The sequence below is a fragment of the Salmo trutta genome, chromosome 35 (assembly GCF_901001165.1).
Source record: "Salmo trutta chromosome 35, fSalTru1.1, whole genome shotgun sequence".
Classification (NCBI taxonomy): Eukaryota; Metazoa; Chordata; class Actinopteri; order Salmoniformes; family Salmonidae; genus Salmo; species Salmo trutta.
The window spans coordinates 38,755,160-38,774,071 of NC_042991.1; the positions used below are offsets into that span (position 1 = coordinate 38,755,160).

Here is an 18,912-nt window from a genome sequence, read left to right on the forward strand (position 1 = left end):
AGGAGGCTGTGTAATTCTCCTACAGTATGCACAGGTAGTATGTTTAAACATCAGTATGCACAGTGAGTATGTTTAAACATCAGTATGCACAGGTAGTATGTTTAAACATCAGTATGCACAGGTAGTATGTTTAAACATCAGTATGCACAGGTAGTATGTTTAAACATCAGCATGCACAGGTAGTATGTTTAAACATCAGCATGCACAGGTAGTATGTTTAAACATCAGTATGCACAGGTAGTATGTTTAAACATCAGTATGCACAGTGAGTATGTTTAAACATCAGTATGCACAGGTAGTATGTTTAAACATCAGTATGCACAGGTAGTATGTTTAAACATCAGTATGCACAGGTAGTTTGCTACTGCTACTTCTACTGCTACTACTGCTACTACTACTTCTAGTACTACCACTACTACTACTAGTACTACTACTAGTACTACTACTTCTAGTACTACCACTACTACTACTAGTACTACTACAACTACTACTACTACAACTACTTCTACTACTAGTACTACTACAAGTACTACTACTAGTAGTACTACTACTACTACTAGTACTACTACTACTACTTCTACTACTACTACCACCACTACTACAACCACTACTAATACTACTAATACAAGTACCACTACTACTACTAGTACTACTACTAGTACTACTACTTCTAGTACTACCACTACTGCTACTAGTACTACTACAACTACTACTACTACTACTACTACTACTACTACAACTACTTCTACTACTAGTACTACTACAAGTACTACTACTAGTAGTACTACTACTACTACTAGTACTACTACTACTACTAGTACTACTACTACTACTTCTACTACTACTACCACCACTACTACAATCACTACTAATACTACTAATACAAGTACTACTACTACTACTACTTCTAGTCCTACCACTACTACTACTAGTACTACTACTACTTCTACTACTACTACTACTACCACCACTACAACCACTACAACTACCACTACTACTATAACTACTACTACTACTACTACTACTACTACTACTACTACTACCACCACTACTACAACCACTACAACTACCACTACTACTATAACTACTACTACTACTACTACTACTTCTACTACTAGTACTACTACTACTAATACTACTACTAGTACTACTACTACTAATACTACTACTACAACTACTACTACTACTACTACTACTACTACTACTTCTAGTACTACCACTACTACTAGTAGTACTACTACTACCACCACTACTACAACCACTACAACTACTACCACTACTACCACAACTACTACTACCACTACTACTATAACTACTACTACCACTACTACTACTATTATAACTACTACTACTACTACTAAGCAGGCCTACTACTGCTACTGCTGCTACTGCTACTACTACTGCTACTGCTGCTAGTTCTACTGCTACTACTGCTACTACTGCTACTACTGCTACTACTACTTCTACTACTACTACTGCTACAACTACTGCTAATGCTCCTGCTACTGCTGCTACTGCTACTGCTACTTCTACTACTACAACAACTACTGCTACTGCTACTACTATTGCTACTACTGCTACTGCTACTACTGCTACTGCTATTACTGCTACTGCAACTTCTACTACTGCTACTGCTACTTCAACTACAACTACTCCTACTACCACTACTAATACTAATACTACTACTAAGCAGGCCTACTGCTACTACTACTACTACTACTACTACTACTACTACTACTACTACTACTACTACTACTACTACTACTCCTACTACCACTACTACTACTACTACTACTACTACTACTACTACAACTACTCCTACTACCACTACTAATACTACTACTAAGCAGGCCTACTACTACTACAACTACTACTACTACTACAACTACTACTACTACTACTACTTCTACTACTACTACTACTTCTACTACTGCCACTACTACTACTACTACTACTACTACTATTATTACTAAGCAGGCCTACTACTACTACAACCACTACTAATACTAATACTACTACTACAACGCAGGCCTACTACTACTAATACTACTACTACAACCACTACTTCTACTACTACTATTATTACTAAGCAGGCCTACTACTACTACTACTACTACTACTACTACTACTACTACTACTGCTACTACTACTACTACTACTAATACAGAGCATCACCCACAGAGCATACAGCTACTATTACTACTCAGTATGCACAGTGAGTATGTTTAAACATCAGTATGCGTAGGTAGTTCCACTATTCTAAGCATTCTCAAAGCTATCCCACCTGAAAATGGCTCTCTGGCAGCTATGGATATTAACCCTGGAACCGTATATCTCCTGACAAATCAAGCACGCTGAGCTTTCTTTACATTCTTAGCTTGGGACGGGGCAGACTCAAACCTTCCTTCATGCTAATTTATATTAGCATGGGAACCAAGCCTTAGTTATTGCTGAGAAATAGTAAAAATGTTAATGCTTACAGTGCAATATCCATCCACATTATGCATGAATGGTTGTTCTTCTCTTCTCTGTATCTATTCTCTCATTGTAATTGATACCATCTTCATATTTTCAGCATCATTTGAATATTTAACTAATGCTTCGTTGCATTTTTTACCACCGTAAATATCAGGTTTGAAACTGTCATACAATAATGTAGGAATGTTCATCTCATCTGAAGCTGGTAACAACTGGAGACAGGTGAATTTAGACTGAATTTTTGTGGGTGAAATCTAAGGCAATCTAGTCATATAATGGAGAATATTTTGGACTGCTGTCTCTGCCTTTTGATCATGATGTCACGCCCTGACCTGAGAAAGAGGGTTTGTTTCTCTATGTGGTTAGGTCAGGGTGTGGGGTGGGCATTCTATGTTTTATTTTCTACGTTTTGGCCGGGTATGGTTTCCAATCAGAGGCAGGTGTCATTCGTTGTCTCTGATTGGAAGCCATACTTAGGCAGCCTGTCTTTTCCTTTGGGTTTTGTGGGTAGTTGCTTTCTGTTTAGTTGTAAGTACCTGACAGAACTGTCGGCTGTCATTTTTGTTTATTTGTTAAGTGTTCATTTTTGCATTAAATCTACAAGATGAACATATTCCACGCTGCACCTTGGTCTACACATTTCGACGCATGTGACACATGAGGTGTTTTGAAACTCTCTGGAAACTTCTCAGACCCCTTGACTTTTTTTTTTTACACAATTTCTTAAGTTACATAAGTTGAATTTAAAAAAACTTAGCAATCTACACACAATACCCCATAATGACAAAGCAAAAATAGGTTTTTAGAAATGTTTGCTACTTTACCAAAAAAAGTGAAAATAGCTGTGCAGCAACGCTCCCCATCCAACCTGACAGAGCTTGAGAGGATCTGCAGAGAAGAATGGGAGAAACTTCCCAAATACAGGTGTGCCAAGCTTGTAGCATCATACCCAAGAAAACTCGAGGATGTAATTGCTGCCAAAGGTGCTTCAACAAAGTACTGAGTTAAGGGTCTGAATACTTATGTAAAATGTGATATTTCAGTATTTTAGTTGTAATGAATAAAGCTCTGACGAAGGCTGTGAGGCCGATACGTAAAGCTCTGACGAAGGCTGTGAGGCCGATACGTAAAGCTTATTATTAAAGATCAGTGATACTATCATGAGCAGTGTGTGGTTTCCTTTCTCCTTCATCTTGTTCAACTGTTACAAAAGTTTGCTCAGATGTACGAGTGCTTTTTGAAAGTTTGAGTTGTAATGAATTTGCAAACATTTCGAAAAAAACCTGTTTTTGCTTTGTCATTATGGGGGTATTGTGTGTAGATTGATACAAAAAAATAAAAATTGGAATAAGGCTGTAACATAACAAAATGTGTAAAATGTCAAAGGGGTCTGAATACTTTCTGAATTCCTACAGTACTACAGTAGTAAACATGCACTGTATATACGTCTGTATTCACCTTAAAACACATCAGACATTTAGCACGTCAAATACTGATGTAAACAGAACCTCTACAACAATGACATTTACTAAATAAACATCTTAAAAGTGGAATTCACTTAGCAAACTAAACCTTTACCAAGATCTCATCCACCCATTACATTTGTCTATTTTGTCAACAGGACCACTAGGCTAGATAATTATAATAATAATAATAATAATAATAATAATAATAATAATTAATAATAACTACATAGTAGTCACCTGCTGTGAGATGGAGAAGCCGATGATGACGTCACCCTCAGGTATCTCCCAGGAGACAGTGGCTGAGTCGGCCCTCAGGTGCATCACAGACACGTTGACAGGAGCAGGGGGACGGTCTGAGACGAGAGGAACAAGAACTTGTTAGGGGAAAGTACATTGCGTAAGTCTCTAAAAGGAAAGGAGATATTTCATTTTGCTTGGTTAGTTTCAAGGTGGTATGACCGACAGGGAGGCGGTCTGAGGAGCGAGGAACAAGAACATATAAGGGGTGAGTATACAACATAACAATACTATAAAAGTAAAGAAACGTTTTTGTTTGTATCTAAGGTACCAGAGGGTGTGACTGACTGTTTGTATAGGTGCCAGGGGGTGTGACTGACTGTTTGTATAGGTGCCAGGGGGTGTGACTGACTGTTTGTATAGGTGCCAGGGGGGGTGACTGACTGTTTGTATAGGTACCAGGGGGTGTGACTAACCATTTGTATAGGTACCAGGGGGTGTGACTGACCGTTTGTATAGGTACCAGGGGGTGTGACTGACCGTTTGTATAGGTACCAGGGGGTGTTACTGACCGTTTGTATAGGTACTAGGGGGTGTGACAGACCGTTTGTATAGGTACCAGGGGGTGTGACTGACCATCCAGGGGGTGTGACTGACCGTTTGTATAGGTACCAGGTGGTGTGACTGACCGTTTGTATAGGTGCCAGGGGGTGTGACTGACCGTTTGTATAGGTACCAGGGGGTGTTACTGACCGTTTGTATAGGTGCCAGGCGGTGTAACTGACCGTTTGTATAGGTGCCAGGGGGTGTAACTGACCATTTGTATAGGTGCCAGGTGGTGTGACTGACCGTTTGTATAGGTGCCAGGGGGTGTAACTGACCATTTGTATAGGTGCCAGGTGGTGTGACTGACCATCCAGGGGGTGTGACAGACCATTTGTATAGGTACCAGGGGGTGTGACTGACCATCCAGGGGGTGTGACTGACTGTTTGTATAGGTACCAGGCGGTGTGACTGACCATTTGTATAGGTACCAGGGGGTGTGACTGACCGTTTGTATAGGTGCCAGGGGGTGTAACTGACCGTTTGTATAGGTGCCAGGGGGTGTAACTGACCATTTGTATAGGTGCCAGGTGGTGTGACTGACCATCCAGGGGGTGTGACAGACCATTTGTATAGGTACCAGGGGGTGTGACTGACCATCCAGGGGGTGTGACTGACTGTTTGTATAGGTACCAGGCGGTGTGACTGACCGTTTGTATAGATACCAGGTAGTGTGACTGACCGTTTGTATAGGTACCAGGGGGAGTGACTGACCGTTTGTATAGATACCAGGTAGTGTGACTGACCGTTTGTATAGGTACCAGGGGGTGTGACTGACCGTTTGTATAGGTGCCAGGTAGTGTGACTGACCGTTTGTATAGGTACCAGGTGGTGTGACTGACCGTTTGTCGTTTGTATAGGTACCAGGGGGTGTGACTGACCGTTTGTATAGGTAACACGGGGTGTGACTGACCGTTTGTATAGGTACCAGGTAGTGTGACTGACCGTTTGTATAGGTACCAGGGGGTGTGACTGACCGTTTGTATAGGTAACACGGGGTGTGACTGACCGTTTGTATAGATACCAGGGGGTGTGACTGACCGTTTGTATAGGTACCAGGGGGTGTGACTGACCGTTTGTATAGATACCAGGGGGTGTGACTGACCGTTTGTATAGATACCAGGGGGTGTGACTGACCGTTTGTATACAGAGCATTCAGAAAGTATTCAGTCCCTTTCACTTCTTCCACATTTTGTTAAGTTCCAGCCTTATTCTAAAATGGATTAAAATCATTTTTTCCTCATCAATCAACACACAATAGCACACAATGAAAAAGTGAAAACAGGTTTTGGGAAATTTTTGCTAATTTATTGATAATAAAAAACAGAAATACTTTATTTACATAAGTATTCAGACCCTTTGCTATGAGACTCGAAATTGAGCTCAGGTGCATCCTGTTTCCATTGATCATCCTTGAAATGTTTCTACAACTTGATTGGAGTCCACCTGTGGTAAATTCAATTGAATGGACATGATTTGGAAAGGCACACACCTGTCTATATAAGGTCCCACAGTTGACAGTGCATGTCAGAGCAAAAACCAAGCCATGAGGTCGAAAGGAATTGTCCATAGAGCTCCGAAACAGGATTATGTCGAGGCACAGATCTGGGGAAGGGTACCAAAACATTTCTGCAGCATTGAAGGTCCCCAAGAATACAGTGGCCTCCATCATTCTTAAATGGAAGAAGTTTGGAATCACCAAGACTCTACCTAGAGCTGGCTGCACGGCCAAACTGATCAATCGAGGAGAAGGGCCTTGGTCAGAGAGGTGACAAAGAACCCGATGGTCACTCTGACAGAGCTCCAGAGTTCCTCTGTGTAGATGGGAGAACCTTCCAAAAGGACAACTATCTCTGTAGCACTTCCCCAATCAGGCCTTTATGGTAGAGTGGCCAGACGGAAGCCACTCCTCAGTAAAAGGTACATGACAGACTGCTTTGAGTTTGCCAAAAGGCACCTAAAGGACTCTCAGACCATGACAAACAAGATTGTCTGGTCTGATGAAACCTGGCACCATCCCTACGGTAAAGCACGGTGGTGGCCGCATCATACTATGGGGTTGTTTTCAGGCGCCAGGGACTGGGAGACTAGTCAGGATGGAGGAAAATATGAACAGAGCAAAGTACAGAGAGATCCTTGATGAAAACCTGCTCCAGAGCGTTCAGGACCTCAAACTGGAGAGAAGGTTCACCTTCCAACCAGACTACGACCCTAAGCACACAGCCAAGACAACACAGGAGTGGCTTCGGGATAAGTCTCTGAATGTCCTTAAGTGGCCCAGCCAGAGCCCGGACTTGAACCCGATCGAACATCTCTGGAGAGACCTAAAAAATAGCTGTGCAGCAGCGCTCCCCATCCAACCCGACAGCCAGTTAGCTGGAGAGTTGTCTTCCAAAACGCCAAATTTTCACAGGTTTTTTTTTCCCCATCAGAAATAATTGTTCATGGGTACCTTCATGTGTGTATAAAATATTACTGTTCTCCGATTTTTTTTATTCATAGATTTTAGATATGTATTAAAATGCATTTGTTGCAGAACATATCCATTGTTCAGCTGGAATAGATTTCGTTCTGTTTATTTGGCTGTGATCTGTGGTCACCTAGCTATCTGAAGTTGAATGCACTAACTGTGAGTCACTCTAGATACGAGCATCTGCTAAACATATTATTTGTACAGTTAGTTATTTATAAAAAAAAATAAAAAAGTAGTTATTACAGTTGACATTAGTATACTACTTATTTCTTTGAGGGTGAGACGGATATATAGTGTTTTGCAAGAAAACATGATCATGTGTGTCTCTGAAATGAAACCAGATTTCAAACAAACAACATCTGTCATCGAAACAACCCCCATGCCATGATCAGATGGTGAAAAAAACACACCAATGTTTTTTTTGTTTTGTTTTTTAAAGATCTTTAAACAATAAAATAAGGTATAAAATGAGGGAAGGAGGCTGGAGGACTACACTGACTGGCTATACCCTGTGACTATGCCCTTAATTTTTTTAACACAAACCTAATGGACTTTGGGTGTTGTGACACTGAGGGAGACTATGCCCTTTATTTTTTAACACAAACCTAATGGACTTTGGGTGTTGTGACACTGAGGGAGACTATGCCCTTTATTTTTTAACACAAACCTAATGGACTTGTGTTGTGACACTGAGGGAGACTATGCCCTTTATTTTTTAACACAAACCTAATGGACTTGTGTTGTGACACTGAGGGAGACTATGCCCTTTATTTTTTAACACAAACCTAATGGACTTGTGTTGTGACACTGAGGGAGACTCATCACGCCAATGTGAGAAAAACGGAGAAAGAAAAAGGGTTGTTATGAGAAATATGGAAATAATATAAAGGGGGGAAGGAGGGTCCAAGTCTATTCATGTGAGAAAATAATGGAAAAGATAGCTTTTTATGTAGCTATCAATGATAGCTGCACGATATGGCAAAAAATATCAGCGAGCATTGATGGATAACGTAATTGAAAAACGTCCAAATTAATGTGGAATCCAATTACCTTTAGCATAATCCAATTAGTTATTGCGTTCCAATAGTAATTGGATATTCATTGATATTACAATATGTGTTGCATTTAGGACACGTTTAGGAAATTGATAAGGCAGGTAAACCTTTAATAAAGTTATCCTGAGGCATACGCGAGGTTGATGACATGAGAGTAGAAAAATGAAAGAAGAAAATGGTGAAATTGGGAAATCCCTCCCTCCCTCTCCATCTTCCTTCCCTCCCTCCCTCCCATCTCCAGGGACAATCGATACTGGCCTCCCTCCCTCTCCATCGTCCCTCCCTCCCTCCCTCTCCATCTTCCCTGCCTCCCTCCCTCCCTCCCTCTTATCTCCAGGGACAATCGATACTGGCTTCCCTCCCTCCCTCTTATCTCAGGGACAATCAATACTGGCCTCCTGTCCCGTCCCGCACTGCCCTGCCCTGCCGTGCCCTGCCTTGTCGTGCCCTGCCCTATCCTGTTCTGTTCTGTCACCAAGGTGACCGATGACACACAGTATCATAAAGAAAAACAATTCCAACCAATGACAGATACGGTAGAATGTCAGCTGGCCAGGGGTCCAGTTATCACTCCGAGAGTGAGGAGACTTACTATTCCCTATGAGCTCTGGTCCATAGTAGTGCACTATATAGGGAATAGGGTGGTTATGGGCTCTGGTCTAAAGTAGTGCACTATATAGGGAATAGGGTGGTTATGGGCTCTGGTCTAAAGTAGTGCACTAGGTAGGGAATAGGGTGGTTATGGGCTCTGGTATAATGTAGTGCACTAGGTAGGGAATAGGGTGGTTATAGGCTCTGGTCTAAAGTAGTGCACTAGGTAGGGAATAGGGTGGTTATAGGCTCTGGTCTAAAGTAGTGCACTAGGTAGGGAGTAGGGTGGTTATGGGCTCTGGTCTAAAGTAGTGCACTATATAGGGAGTAGGGTGGTTATGGGCTCTGGTCTAAAGTAGTGCACTAGGTAGGGAATAGGGTGGTTATGGGCTCTGGTCTAAAGTAGTGCACTATGTAGGGAATAGGGTGGTTATGGGCCCTGGTCTAAAGTAGTGCACTAGGTAGGGAGTAGGGTGGTTATGGGCTCTGGTATAAAGTAGTGCACTAGGTAGGGAATAGGGTGGTTATGAGCTCTGGTCTAAAGTAGTGCACTAGGTAGGGAATAGGGTGGTTATGGGCCCTGGTCTAAAGTAGTGTACTATATAGGGAATAGGGTACAGGTCTGCCTAGTGGAGTCAATGCCTGGTGACACATGGGAAAAGACTGTTAAGGTATCTGTGTGTATGTGTGTATGTGTGTGTGTGTGTGTGTGTGTGTGTGTGTGTGTGTGTGTGTGTGTGTGTGTGTGTGTGTGTGTGTGTGTGTGTGTGTGTGTGTGTGTGTGTGTGAGTGGAGAGATATTGAGTGACACACATGGGAAAAGACTGTTAAGGTATTGGTGTGTGTATATATGTGTGTGTGTGTGTGTGTGTGTGTGTGTGTGTGTGTGTGTGTGTGTGTGTGTGTGTGTGTGTGTGTTGGGGGGGTGGAGAGATATTGAGTGACACACATGGGAAAAGACTGTTAAGGTATCTGTGTGTGTGTGTGTGTGTGTGTGTGTGTGTGTGTGTGTGTGTGTGTGTGTGTGTGTGTGTGTGTGTTGGGGGGGTGGAGAGATATTGAGTGACATCATCGGGTCGCGGCGTCAGGTCTACCTCATTTTCCCATTTAATGAGAAGCTCTGATTGTGGATCAGTTGTCTTGGTGGGTGAAGATAGAAGAGATAGGGGGTGGGTTAACATAGATAGATGATGAAAGATGTATAGGGGAAGGAGAGAGGGGAGAAGGGAGAGAGGAGCGAGGAGAGAGAGGAGAGAGAGAGAGAGATAGGGGTGGGTTAACATAGATAGATGCTGACAGATGTATAGGGGAAGGAGAGAGAGGAGAGAGGAGCGAGGAGAGAGAGGAGAGAGAGGAGAGGGAGGAAAGAGAGAGGAGAAAGAGAGAGGAGAGGAGAGAGGAGAGAGAGAGGAGAGAGAGGAGAGAGAGGGGAGAGAGAGGAGAGAGAGGGGAGAGAGAGGAGAGAGAAAGAGAGAGAGAGGAGAGAGAGAGGACAGAGAGGAAAGACCGAGGAGAGAGAGAGGAGAGAGAGAGAGGAGAGATAGGGGGTGGGTTAACATAGATAGATGCTGACAGATGTATAGGGGAAGGAGAGAGAGGAGGGAGATACAGAGGAGAAAGAGGGGGGAGAGAGGAGAGAGGAGAGAGAGAGATAGAGAGGAGAGAGAGGACAGAGAGAGAAAGAGAGGAGAGAGGAGAGAAAGAGAGGAGAGAGAGGGGGAAGAGGGAGAGAGGTTATGTTCCATCTACATACAAATGAATAGGTTGTGTCCCTTCAACTTGATAGTGTTCCAAAGCGCAGTATGGCATGTTAAAGCATCAGACACATTCTGATGTGGACATGGTGTGATGTACAAACGCTAACAAAAACAGGCATTTACAGAATCTGAAAAATAATCTCTGACTTCTTAGACAGTAACACCATGTTATCAAGTAGCAAAGAACCAAGAGGGAGACATTAATACATGCCAATTACCAGACACTTTTATCCAAAGCTTGTTTATATATGTGTGGTTCCGGTAAACGAGCCCGCTATCCTGCCTTCTTACAGACAGAGAGGTCCAGCCCACATTTTTATACAGACTACAATGATGAGTCCTAAAATTGTCCCCCTGTGATAAAACGTATTGCTGAATGGTAGATCGCGTCCAAGGAGCTCAAAACAAAGGTTTCTACATGCATGTAAACAATATCACTAAAAGGCATTATTTATTTCAATATAAAAAAAATCTTAGGTTCTTAGTCAGATTTTCTATATGCGTTAGGAAGGACAACTTGTTATCAATCCAGACACCCAGGTACTGATATTGAGAAACAAGCTCAATTTGGGCTCCATGTATAGTGCAAATATGCAGGTCCTCAGGGTCAACATTTCGTGACCGAGAGAACAGCATGAGCTTCGTTTTACTTGAATTTAACACTAATTTAAGATCTGTAAGTGATTTATGAATTGAATTAAAGTCATGTTGAAGTTCCTGAATGGCCTGCTGCACCGAGGTGTTACAGGAATACAAAACTGTGTCGTCTGCATAGAGATGAATGTTACAAGTATTAACAGTGTTCCCTATGTCATTAATATGCAAAGTGAACAATAATGGACCCAAAATCGGACCTTGAGGAACACCTTTTTGAATCTCAAGAAATTCAGATTTAACCCCATCTATCCAGATGGCCTGAGTTCTGTCACTAAGATAATTCTGATTTAACCCCATCTATCAAGATGGCCTGAGTTCTGTCGCTAAGATAATTCAGATTTAACCCCATCTATCCAGATGGCCTGAGTTCTGTCACTAAGATAATTCAGATTTAACCCCCATCTATCAAGATGGTCTGAGTTCTGTCGCTAAGATAATTCAGATTTAACCCCCATCTATCAAGATGGTCTGAGTTCTGTCGCTAAGATAATTCAGATTTAACCCCCATCTATCCAGATGGCCTGAGTTCTGTCACTAAGATAATTCTGATTTAAACCCCATCTATCCAGATGGCCTGAGTTCTGTCACTAAAATAACTCAGATTTAACCCCCATCTATCAAGATGGCCTGAGTTCTGTCACTAAGATAATTCAGAAACCAGGCTGTATATCCCAGGCCTATTCTTGATAACTTCTTCAGTAAAACAGAATGATCAACAGTGTCGAACGCCTTTGACAGATCAATAAACAAAGCAGCACAGCTCTTTTTAGCATCCAAGGCATTGACAGCATTATAAACAACTAGCCCTAAACCCTGATTGGTTTATATTAAGAATACAATCATCAGATAAAAAGGAACAAAGTTGTACATTAAGCAAGGATTCAAGAATCTCAGCTAAACAAGGTAGTCTTGAAATGGGGCGTCAAGATAATTCGTATCCCCAGCTTTATGCTTTTGGAATACTTCCTGATAACAATGTTAAATTAAAAAGCTGGGCTACTGAGCAATAAAGGGAGCTGCACAATTAAGCTGGCTCAGGAAACCCATTTTCATGAATCTCCCGACGAACAGTTCTTGTGCTGACGTTGCTTCCAGAGGCAGTTTGGAACTCATTAGGGAGCGTTGCGACCTCCTGTACGAACTGTCAGATAGCAGTTAGAGATTCCTCGGTCTCTGACTATTGATGTTGCCTGTTGGGTTTCATAGAGTGTATTGTGGCTCTGATTATGTATGCTGTGAATAAGTCCCTCTATAATTTATTTTTATTTTTATTTATTTCACCTTTATTTAACCAGGTAGGCCAGTTGAGAACAAGTTCTAATTTACAACTGCGACCTGTTACACATGGAATAAACAAACGTACAGTCAATAACACAATAGAAAAAAATCTATATACAGTTTGTGCAAATGTGGTAAGATTAGAGAGGTAAGGCAATAAATAGGCCGTAGTGGCGAAGTAATTACAATTTAGCAATTAAACACTGGAGTGATATATGTGCAGAAGATGAATGTGCAAGTAGAGATACTGGGGTGCAAAGGAGCAAAACAAATTCATAAATAACAATATGGGAATGAGGTAGTTGGATGGGCTATGTACAGGTGCAATGATCTGTGAGCTGCTCTGACAGCTGATGCTTAAAGTTAGTGAGGGAGATATGAGTCTCCAGCTTCAGTGATTTTTGCAATTCGTTCCAGTCATTGGCAGCAGAGAACGGGAAGGAAAGGTGGCCAAAGGGGGAATAGGCTTTGGGGGTGACCAGTGAAATATACCTGCTGGAGCGCGTGCTACGGATGCTGCTATGGTGATCAGTGAGCTGAGATAAGGCGAGGCTTTACCTAGCAAAGACTTATAAATGACCTGGAGCCAGTGGGTTTGGCGCCGAATATGAAGTGAGGGCCAGCCAACGAGAGTGTACAGGTCGCAGTGGTGGGTAGTATATGGGGCTTTGGTGACAAAACGGATGGCACTGTGATAGACTGCATCCAATTTGTTGAGTAGAGTGTTGGAGGCTATTTTATAAATGACATCGCCAAAGTCAAGGATAGGTAGGATGGTCAGTTTTACGAGGGTATGTTTGGGAGCATGAGTGAAGGATGCTTTGTTGAGAAATAGGAAGCTGATTCTAGATTTAATTTTGGATTGGAGATGCTTAATGTGAGTCTGGGAGGAGAGTTTACAGTCTAACCAGACACCTAGGTATTTGTAGTTGTCCACAAATTCTAAGTCAGAACCGTCCAGAGTAGTGATGCTGGACAGGCGGGCAGGTGCGGGCAGCGATTGGTTGAAGAGCATGCATTTAGTTTTACTTGCATTTAAGAGCAGTTGTAGGCCATGGAGGGAGAGTTGTATAGCATTGAAGCACGTCTGGAGGTTAGTTAACACAGTGTCCAAAGAAGGGACAGAAGTATACAGTATGGTGTCGTCTGCGTAGAGGTGGATCAGAGAATCACCAGCAGCAAGAGCGACATCATTGATGCATACAGAGAAAAGGGTGGCACCCCCATAGAGACTGCCAGAGGTCCGGACAACAGGCCCTCCAATTTGACACACTGAACTCTGTCTGAGAAGTAGTTAGTGAACCAGGCGAGGCAGTCATTTGAGAAATCAAGGCTGTTGAGTCTGCCGATAAGAATGTGGTGATTGACAGAGTCGAAAGCCTTGGCCAGGTTGATGAATACGGCTGCACAGTATTGTCTTTTATCGATGGCGGTTATGATATCGTTTAGGATCTTGAGCGTGGTTGAGGTACACCCATGACCAGCTCGGAAACCAGATTGCATAGCGGAGAAGGTACGGTGGAATTCGAAATGTTTGTTAACTTGGCTTTCGAAGACCTTAGAAAGGCAGGGTAGGATAGATATAGGTCTGTAACAGTTTGGGTCTAGAGTGTCTCCCCCTTTGAGGAGGGGGATGACCGCGGCAGCTTTCCAATCTTTGGGATCTCAGACGATACGAAAAAGAGGTTGAACAGGCCAGTAATAGGGGTTGCAACAATTGCGGCCGATAATCTTAGAAAGAGAGGGTCCAGATTGTCTAGTCCGGCTGATTTGTAGGGGTCCAGATTTTGCAATTCTTTCGGAACATCAGCTATGTGGATTTGGGTGAAGGAGAAATGGGGGAGGTTTGGGCAAGTTGCTGTGGGGGGTGCAAGGCTGTTGGCCGGGGTAGGGGTAGGGGTAGCCAGGTGGAAAGCATGGCCAGCCATAGAAAAATGCTTATTGAAATTATCTGTGGATTTATCGGTGGTGACAGTATTTCCTAGCCTCAGTGCAGTGGGCAGCTGGGAGGAGGTGCTCTAATCCTCCATGGACTTTCAGTGTCCCAGAACTTTTTGGAGTTTGTGCTACAAAATGCAAATTTCTGTTTGAAAAAGCTAGCCTTAGCTTTCCTAACTGCCTGTGTATATTGGTTCCTAACTTCCCTGAAAAGTTGCATATCACGGGGGCTATTCGATGCTAATGCAAACGCCACAGGATGTTTTTGTGCTGGTCAAGGGCAGTCAGGTCTGGAGTGAACCAAGGGTTATATCTGTTACTGGTTCTACATTTTTTGAACGGGGCATGCTTATTTAAGACGGTGAGGAAAGCCCTTTTAAAGAATAACCAGGCATCCTCTACTGATGGAATGAGGTCAATATCCTTCCAGGATATCCGGGCCAGGTCGATTAGAAAGGCCTGCTCGCTGAAGTGTTTTAGGGAGCGTTTGACAGTGATGAGGTGTGATGAGGGGTGGTCGTTTGACCGCGGACCCATTACGGACGCAGGCAATGAGGCAGTGATCGCTGAGATCCTGGTTGAAGACAGCAGAGGTGTATTTAAAGGGCAAGTTGGTCAGGATGATATCTATGAGGTTGCCCGTGTTTACGGATTTGGGGTTGTACCTGGTAGGTTCATTGATCATTTGTGTGAGATTGAGGGCATCTACCTTAGATTGTAGCATGGCCGGGGTGTTAAGCATGTCCCAGTTTAGGTCACCTAACAGTACGAGCTCTGAAAATAGATGGGGGGCAATCAATTCACATATGGTGTCCAGGGTACAGCTGGGAGCAGAAGGTGGTCTATAACAAGCGGCAACGGTGAGAGACTTGTTTCTGGAAAGGTGGATTTTAGAAGTATAAGCTCGAAATGAATCCACGTTGCTATTATCATTGACAGATACTGGACAATTGGTGAGTTGACAACTCAAACATGTAAACAACTGTCCACACAGTAAGTAATGATCAAATCAAATCTAATGCCATTTGTCACATACAACAGGTGTAGATCTTACAGTGAAATGCTTAACTACAAGCCCTTAACCAACAATTCCTAAAAAAAGAAAGAAAATAAAAGTAACAAAGAATTAAAGAGCAGCAGTGAAATAACCATAGTGAGGCTATATACAGGGGGTACCGGTACAGAGTCAATGTGGAGGCTATATACAGGGGGTACCGGTACAGAGTCAATGTGGAGTCTATATACAGGGGGTACCGGTACAGAGTCAATGTGGAGACTATATACAGGGGGTACCGGTACAGAGTCAATGTGGAGGCTATATACAGGGGGTACCGGTACAGAGTCAATGTGGAGGCTATATACAGGGGGTACCGGTACAGAGTCAATGTGGAGGCTATATACAGGGGGTACCGGTACAGAGTCAATGTGGAGACTATATACAGGGGGTACCGGTACAGAGTCAATGTGGAGGCTATATACAGGGGGTACCGGTACAGAGTCAATGTGGAGGCTATATACAGGGGGTACCGGTACAGAGTCAATGTGGAGGCCATATACAAGGGGTACCGGTACAGAGTCAATGTGGAGGCCATATACAAGGGGTACCGGTAGAGAGTCAATGTGGAGGCTATATACAGGGGGTACCGGTACAGAGTCAATGTGGACGCTATATACAGGGGGTACCGGTACAGAGTCAGTGTGGAGGCTATATACAGGGGGTACCGGTACAGAGTCAATGTGGAGGCTATATACAGGGGGTACTGGTACCGAGTCAGTGTGGAGGCTATATACAGGGGGTACCGGTACAGAGTCAATGTGGAGGCTATATACAGGGGGTACCGGTACAGAGTCAATGTGGAGGCTATATACAGGGGGTACTGGTACCGAGTCAGTGTGGAGGCTATATACAGGGGGTACCGGTACAGAGTCAATGTGGAGGCTATATACAGGGGGTACCGGTAGAGAGTCAATGTGGAGGCTATATACAGGGGGTACCGGTACAGAGTCAATGTGGAGGCTATATACAGGGGGTACCGGTAGAGAGTCAGTGTGGAGGCTATATACAGGGGGTACCGGTACAGAGTCAATGTGGAGGCTATATACAGGGTGTTACGGTACAGAGTCAATGTGGACGCTATATACAGGGGGTACCGGTACAGAGTCAGTGTGGAGGCTATATACAGGGGGTACCGGTACAGAGTCAATGTGGAGGCTATATACAGGGGGTACTGGTACCTAGTCAGTGTGGAGGCTATATACAGGGGGTACCGGTACAGAGTCAATGTGGAGGCTATATACAGGGGGGTACCGGTAGAGAGTCAATGTGGAGGCTATATACAGGGGGTACCGGTACAGAGTCAGTGTGGAGGCTATATACAGGGGGTATCGGTAGAGAGTCAATGTGGTGGCTATATACAGGGGGTACCGGTACAGAGTCAATGTGGAGGCTATATACAGGGGGATTCTAACACCCAACAACATCCCAGGCAGAGTTTTTGCCAGCTGTTGTTTCATCTGGATAATAACACTGCTTACACATTTAACCCAATGCTAACAAATTCTGCATCAGCCTATCAAAGATCTTCATCTTTTTCTCCACAAACCAATGGCATTTCTTAAAAATAGGTCAACTTGGATATATGTAAAACTCTAAATTCGAGGGTTTACTTGTGTTCGCCTTTCGCTTGGTCTATCTCAAGGGTAGAGTGAAAAAATTGCATGATCATCGCATAAATGACCTAATCTAACGTGTTCTCCTACATTACCAAGTCTAATGTGTTCTCATTAATGACCTAATCTAATGTGTTCTCCTACATTACCAAATCTAACGTGTTCATCATACATTACCAAATCTAACATGTTCTCCTACATTACCAAGTCTAATGTGTTCATCCTACATTACCAAATCTAATGTGTTCTCCTACATTACCAAATTCTCCTACATTACCTAATCTAATGTGTTCTCATTAATGACCTAATCTAATGTGTTCTCATTAATGACCTAATCTAATGTGTTCCCTACATTACCAAATCTAATGTCTTCTCCTACATTACCAAGTCTAATGTGTTCTCCTAAATTACCAAATCTAATGTGTTCTCCTACATTACCAAATCTAATGTGTTCATCCTACATTACCAAATCTAATGTGTTCTCCTACATTACCAAATTCTCCTACATTACCTAATCTAATGTGTTCTCATTAATGACCTAATCTAATGTGTTCTCCTACATTACCAAATCTAATGTGTTCTCATACATTACCAAATCTAATGTGTTCATACATTACCTAATCTAATGTGTTCTCATACATTACCTAATCTAATGTGTTCTCCTACATTACCAAATCTAATGTGTTCTCCTACATTACCAAATCTAATGTGTTCTCATACATTACCAAGTCTAATGTGTTCTCCTACATTACCAAATCTAATGTGTTCTCCTACATTACCAAATCTAATGTGTTCTCATCCTACATTACCTAATCTAATGTGTTCTCATCCTACATTACCTAATCTAATGTGTTCTCCTACATTACCAAATCTAATGTGTTCTCCTACATTACCTAATCTAACGTGTTCTCATTAATGACCTAATCTAATGTGTTCTCATACATTACCAAATCTAATGTGTTCATACATTACCTAATCTAATGTGTTCTCATACATTACCTAATCTAATGTGTTCTCCTACATTACCAAATCTAATGTGTTCTCCTACATTACCAAATCTAATGTGTTCTCATACATTACCAAGTCTAATGTGTTCTCCTACATTACCAAATCTAATGTGTTCTCCTACATTACCTAATCTAATGTGTTCTCATCCTACATTACCTAATCTAATGTGTTCTCATTAATGACCTAATCTAATGTGTTCTCCTACATTACCTAATCTAATGTGTTCTCATTAATGACCTAATCTAATGTGTTCTCCTACATTACCAAATCTAATGTGTTCTCATACATTACCAAATCTAATGTGTTCATACATTACCTAATCTAATGTGTTCTCATACATTACCAAATCTAATGTGTTCTCATACATTACCAAATCTAATGTGTTCTCCTACATTACCAAGTCTAATGTGTTCTCCTACATTACCTAATCTAATGTGTTCTCCTACATTACCAATCTAATGTGTTCTCCTACATTACCAAATCTAATGTGTTCTCATACATTACCAAATCTAATGTGTTCTCCTACATTACCAAATCTAATGTGTTCTCCTACATTACCAAATCTAATGTGTTCTCCTACATTACCAAATCTAATGTGTTCTCCTACATTACCTAATCTAATGTGTTCTCATTAATGACCTAATCTAATGTGTTCTCCTACATTACCAAATCTAATGTGTTCTCATACATTACCAATTCTA

At 42.3% G+C, this 18,912-nt stretch overlaps 1 protein-coding gene across 1 annotated transcript in view; it reads right to left on the reverse strand.

Annotated features, from left to right (window-relative positions):
• The window catches only part of LOC115175179 (fibronectin type III domain-containing protein 4-like), a 97,817-nt gene that overhangs the window by 38,001 nt on the left and 40,904 nt on the right, over window positions 1-18,912 (reverse strand). Inside the window, exon 2 of the mRNA XM_029734418.1 lies at window positions 4,182-4,297. Within this exon, the coding sequence (XP_029590278.1) occupies window positions 4,182-4,297 (116 nt within the window). The remainder of the gene's footprint in view (window positions 1-4,181; window positions 4,298-18,912) is intronic.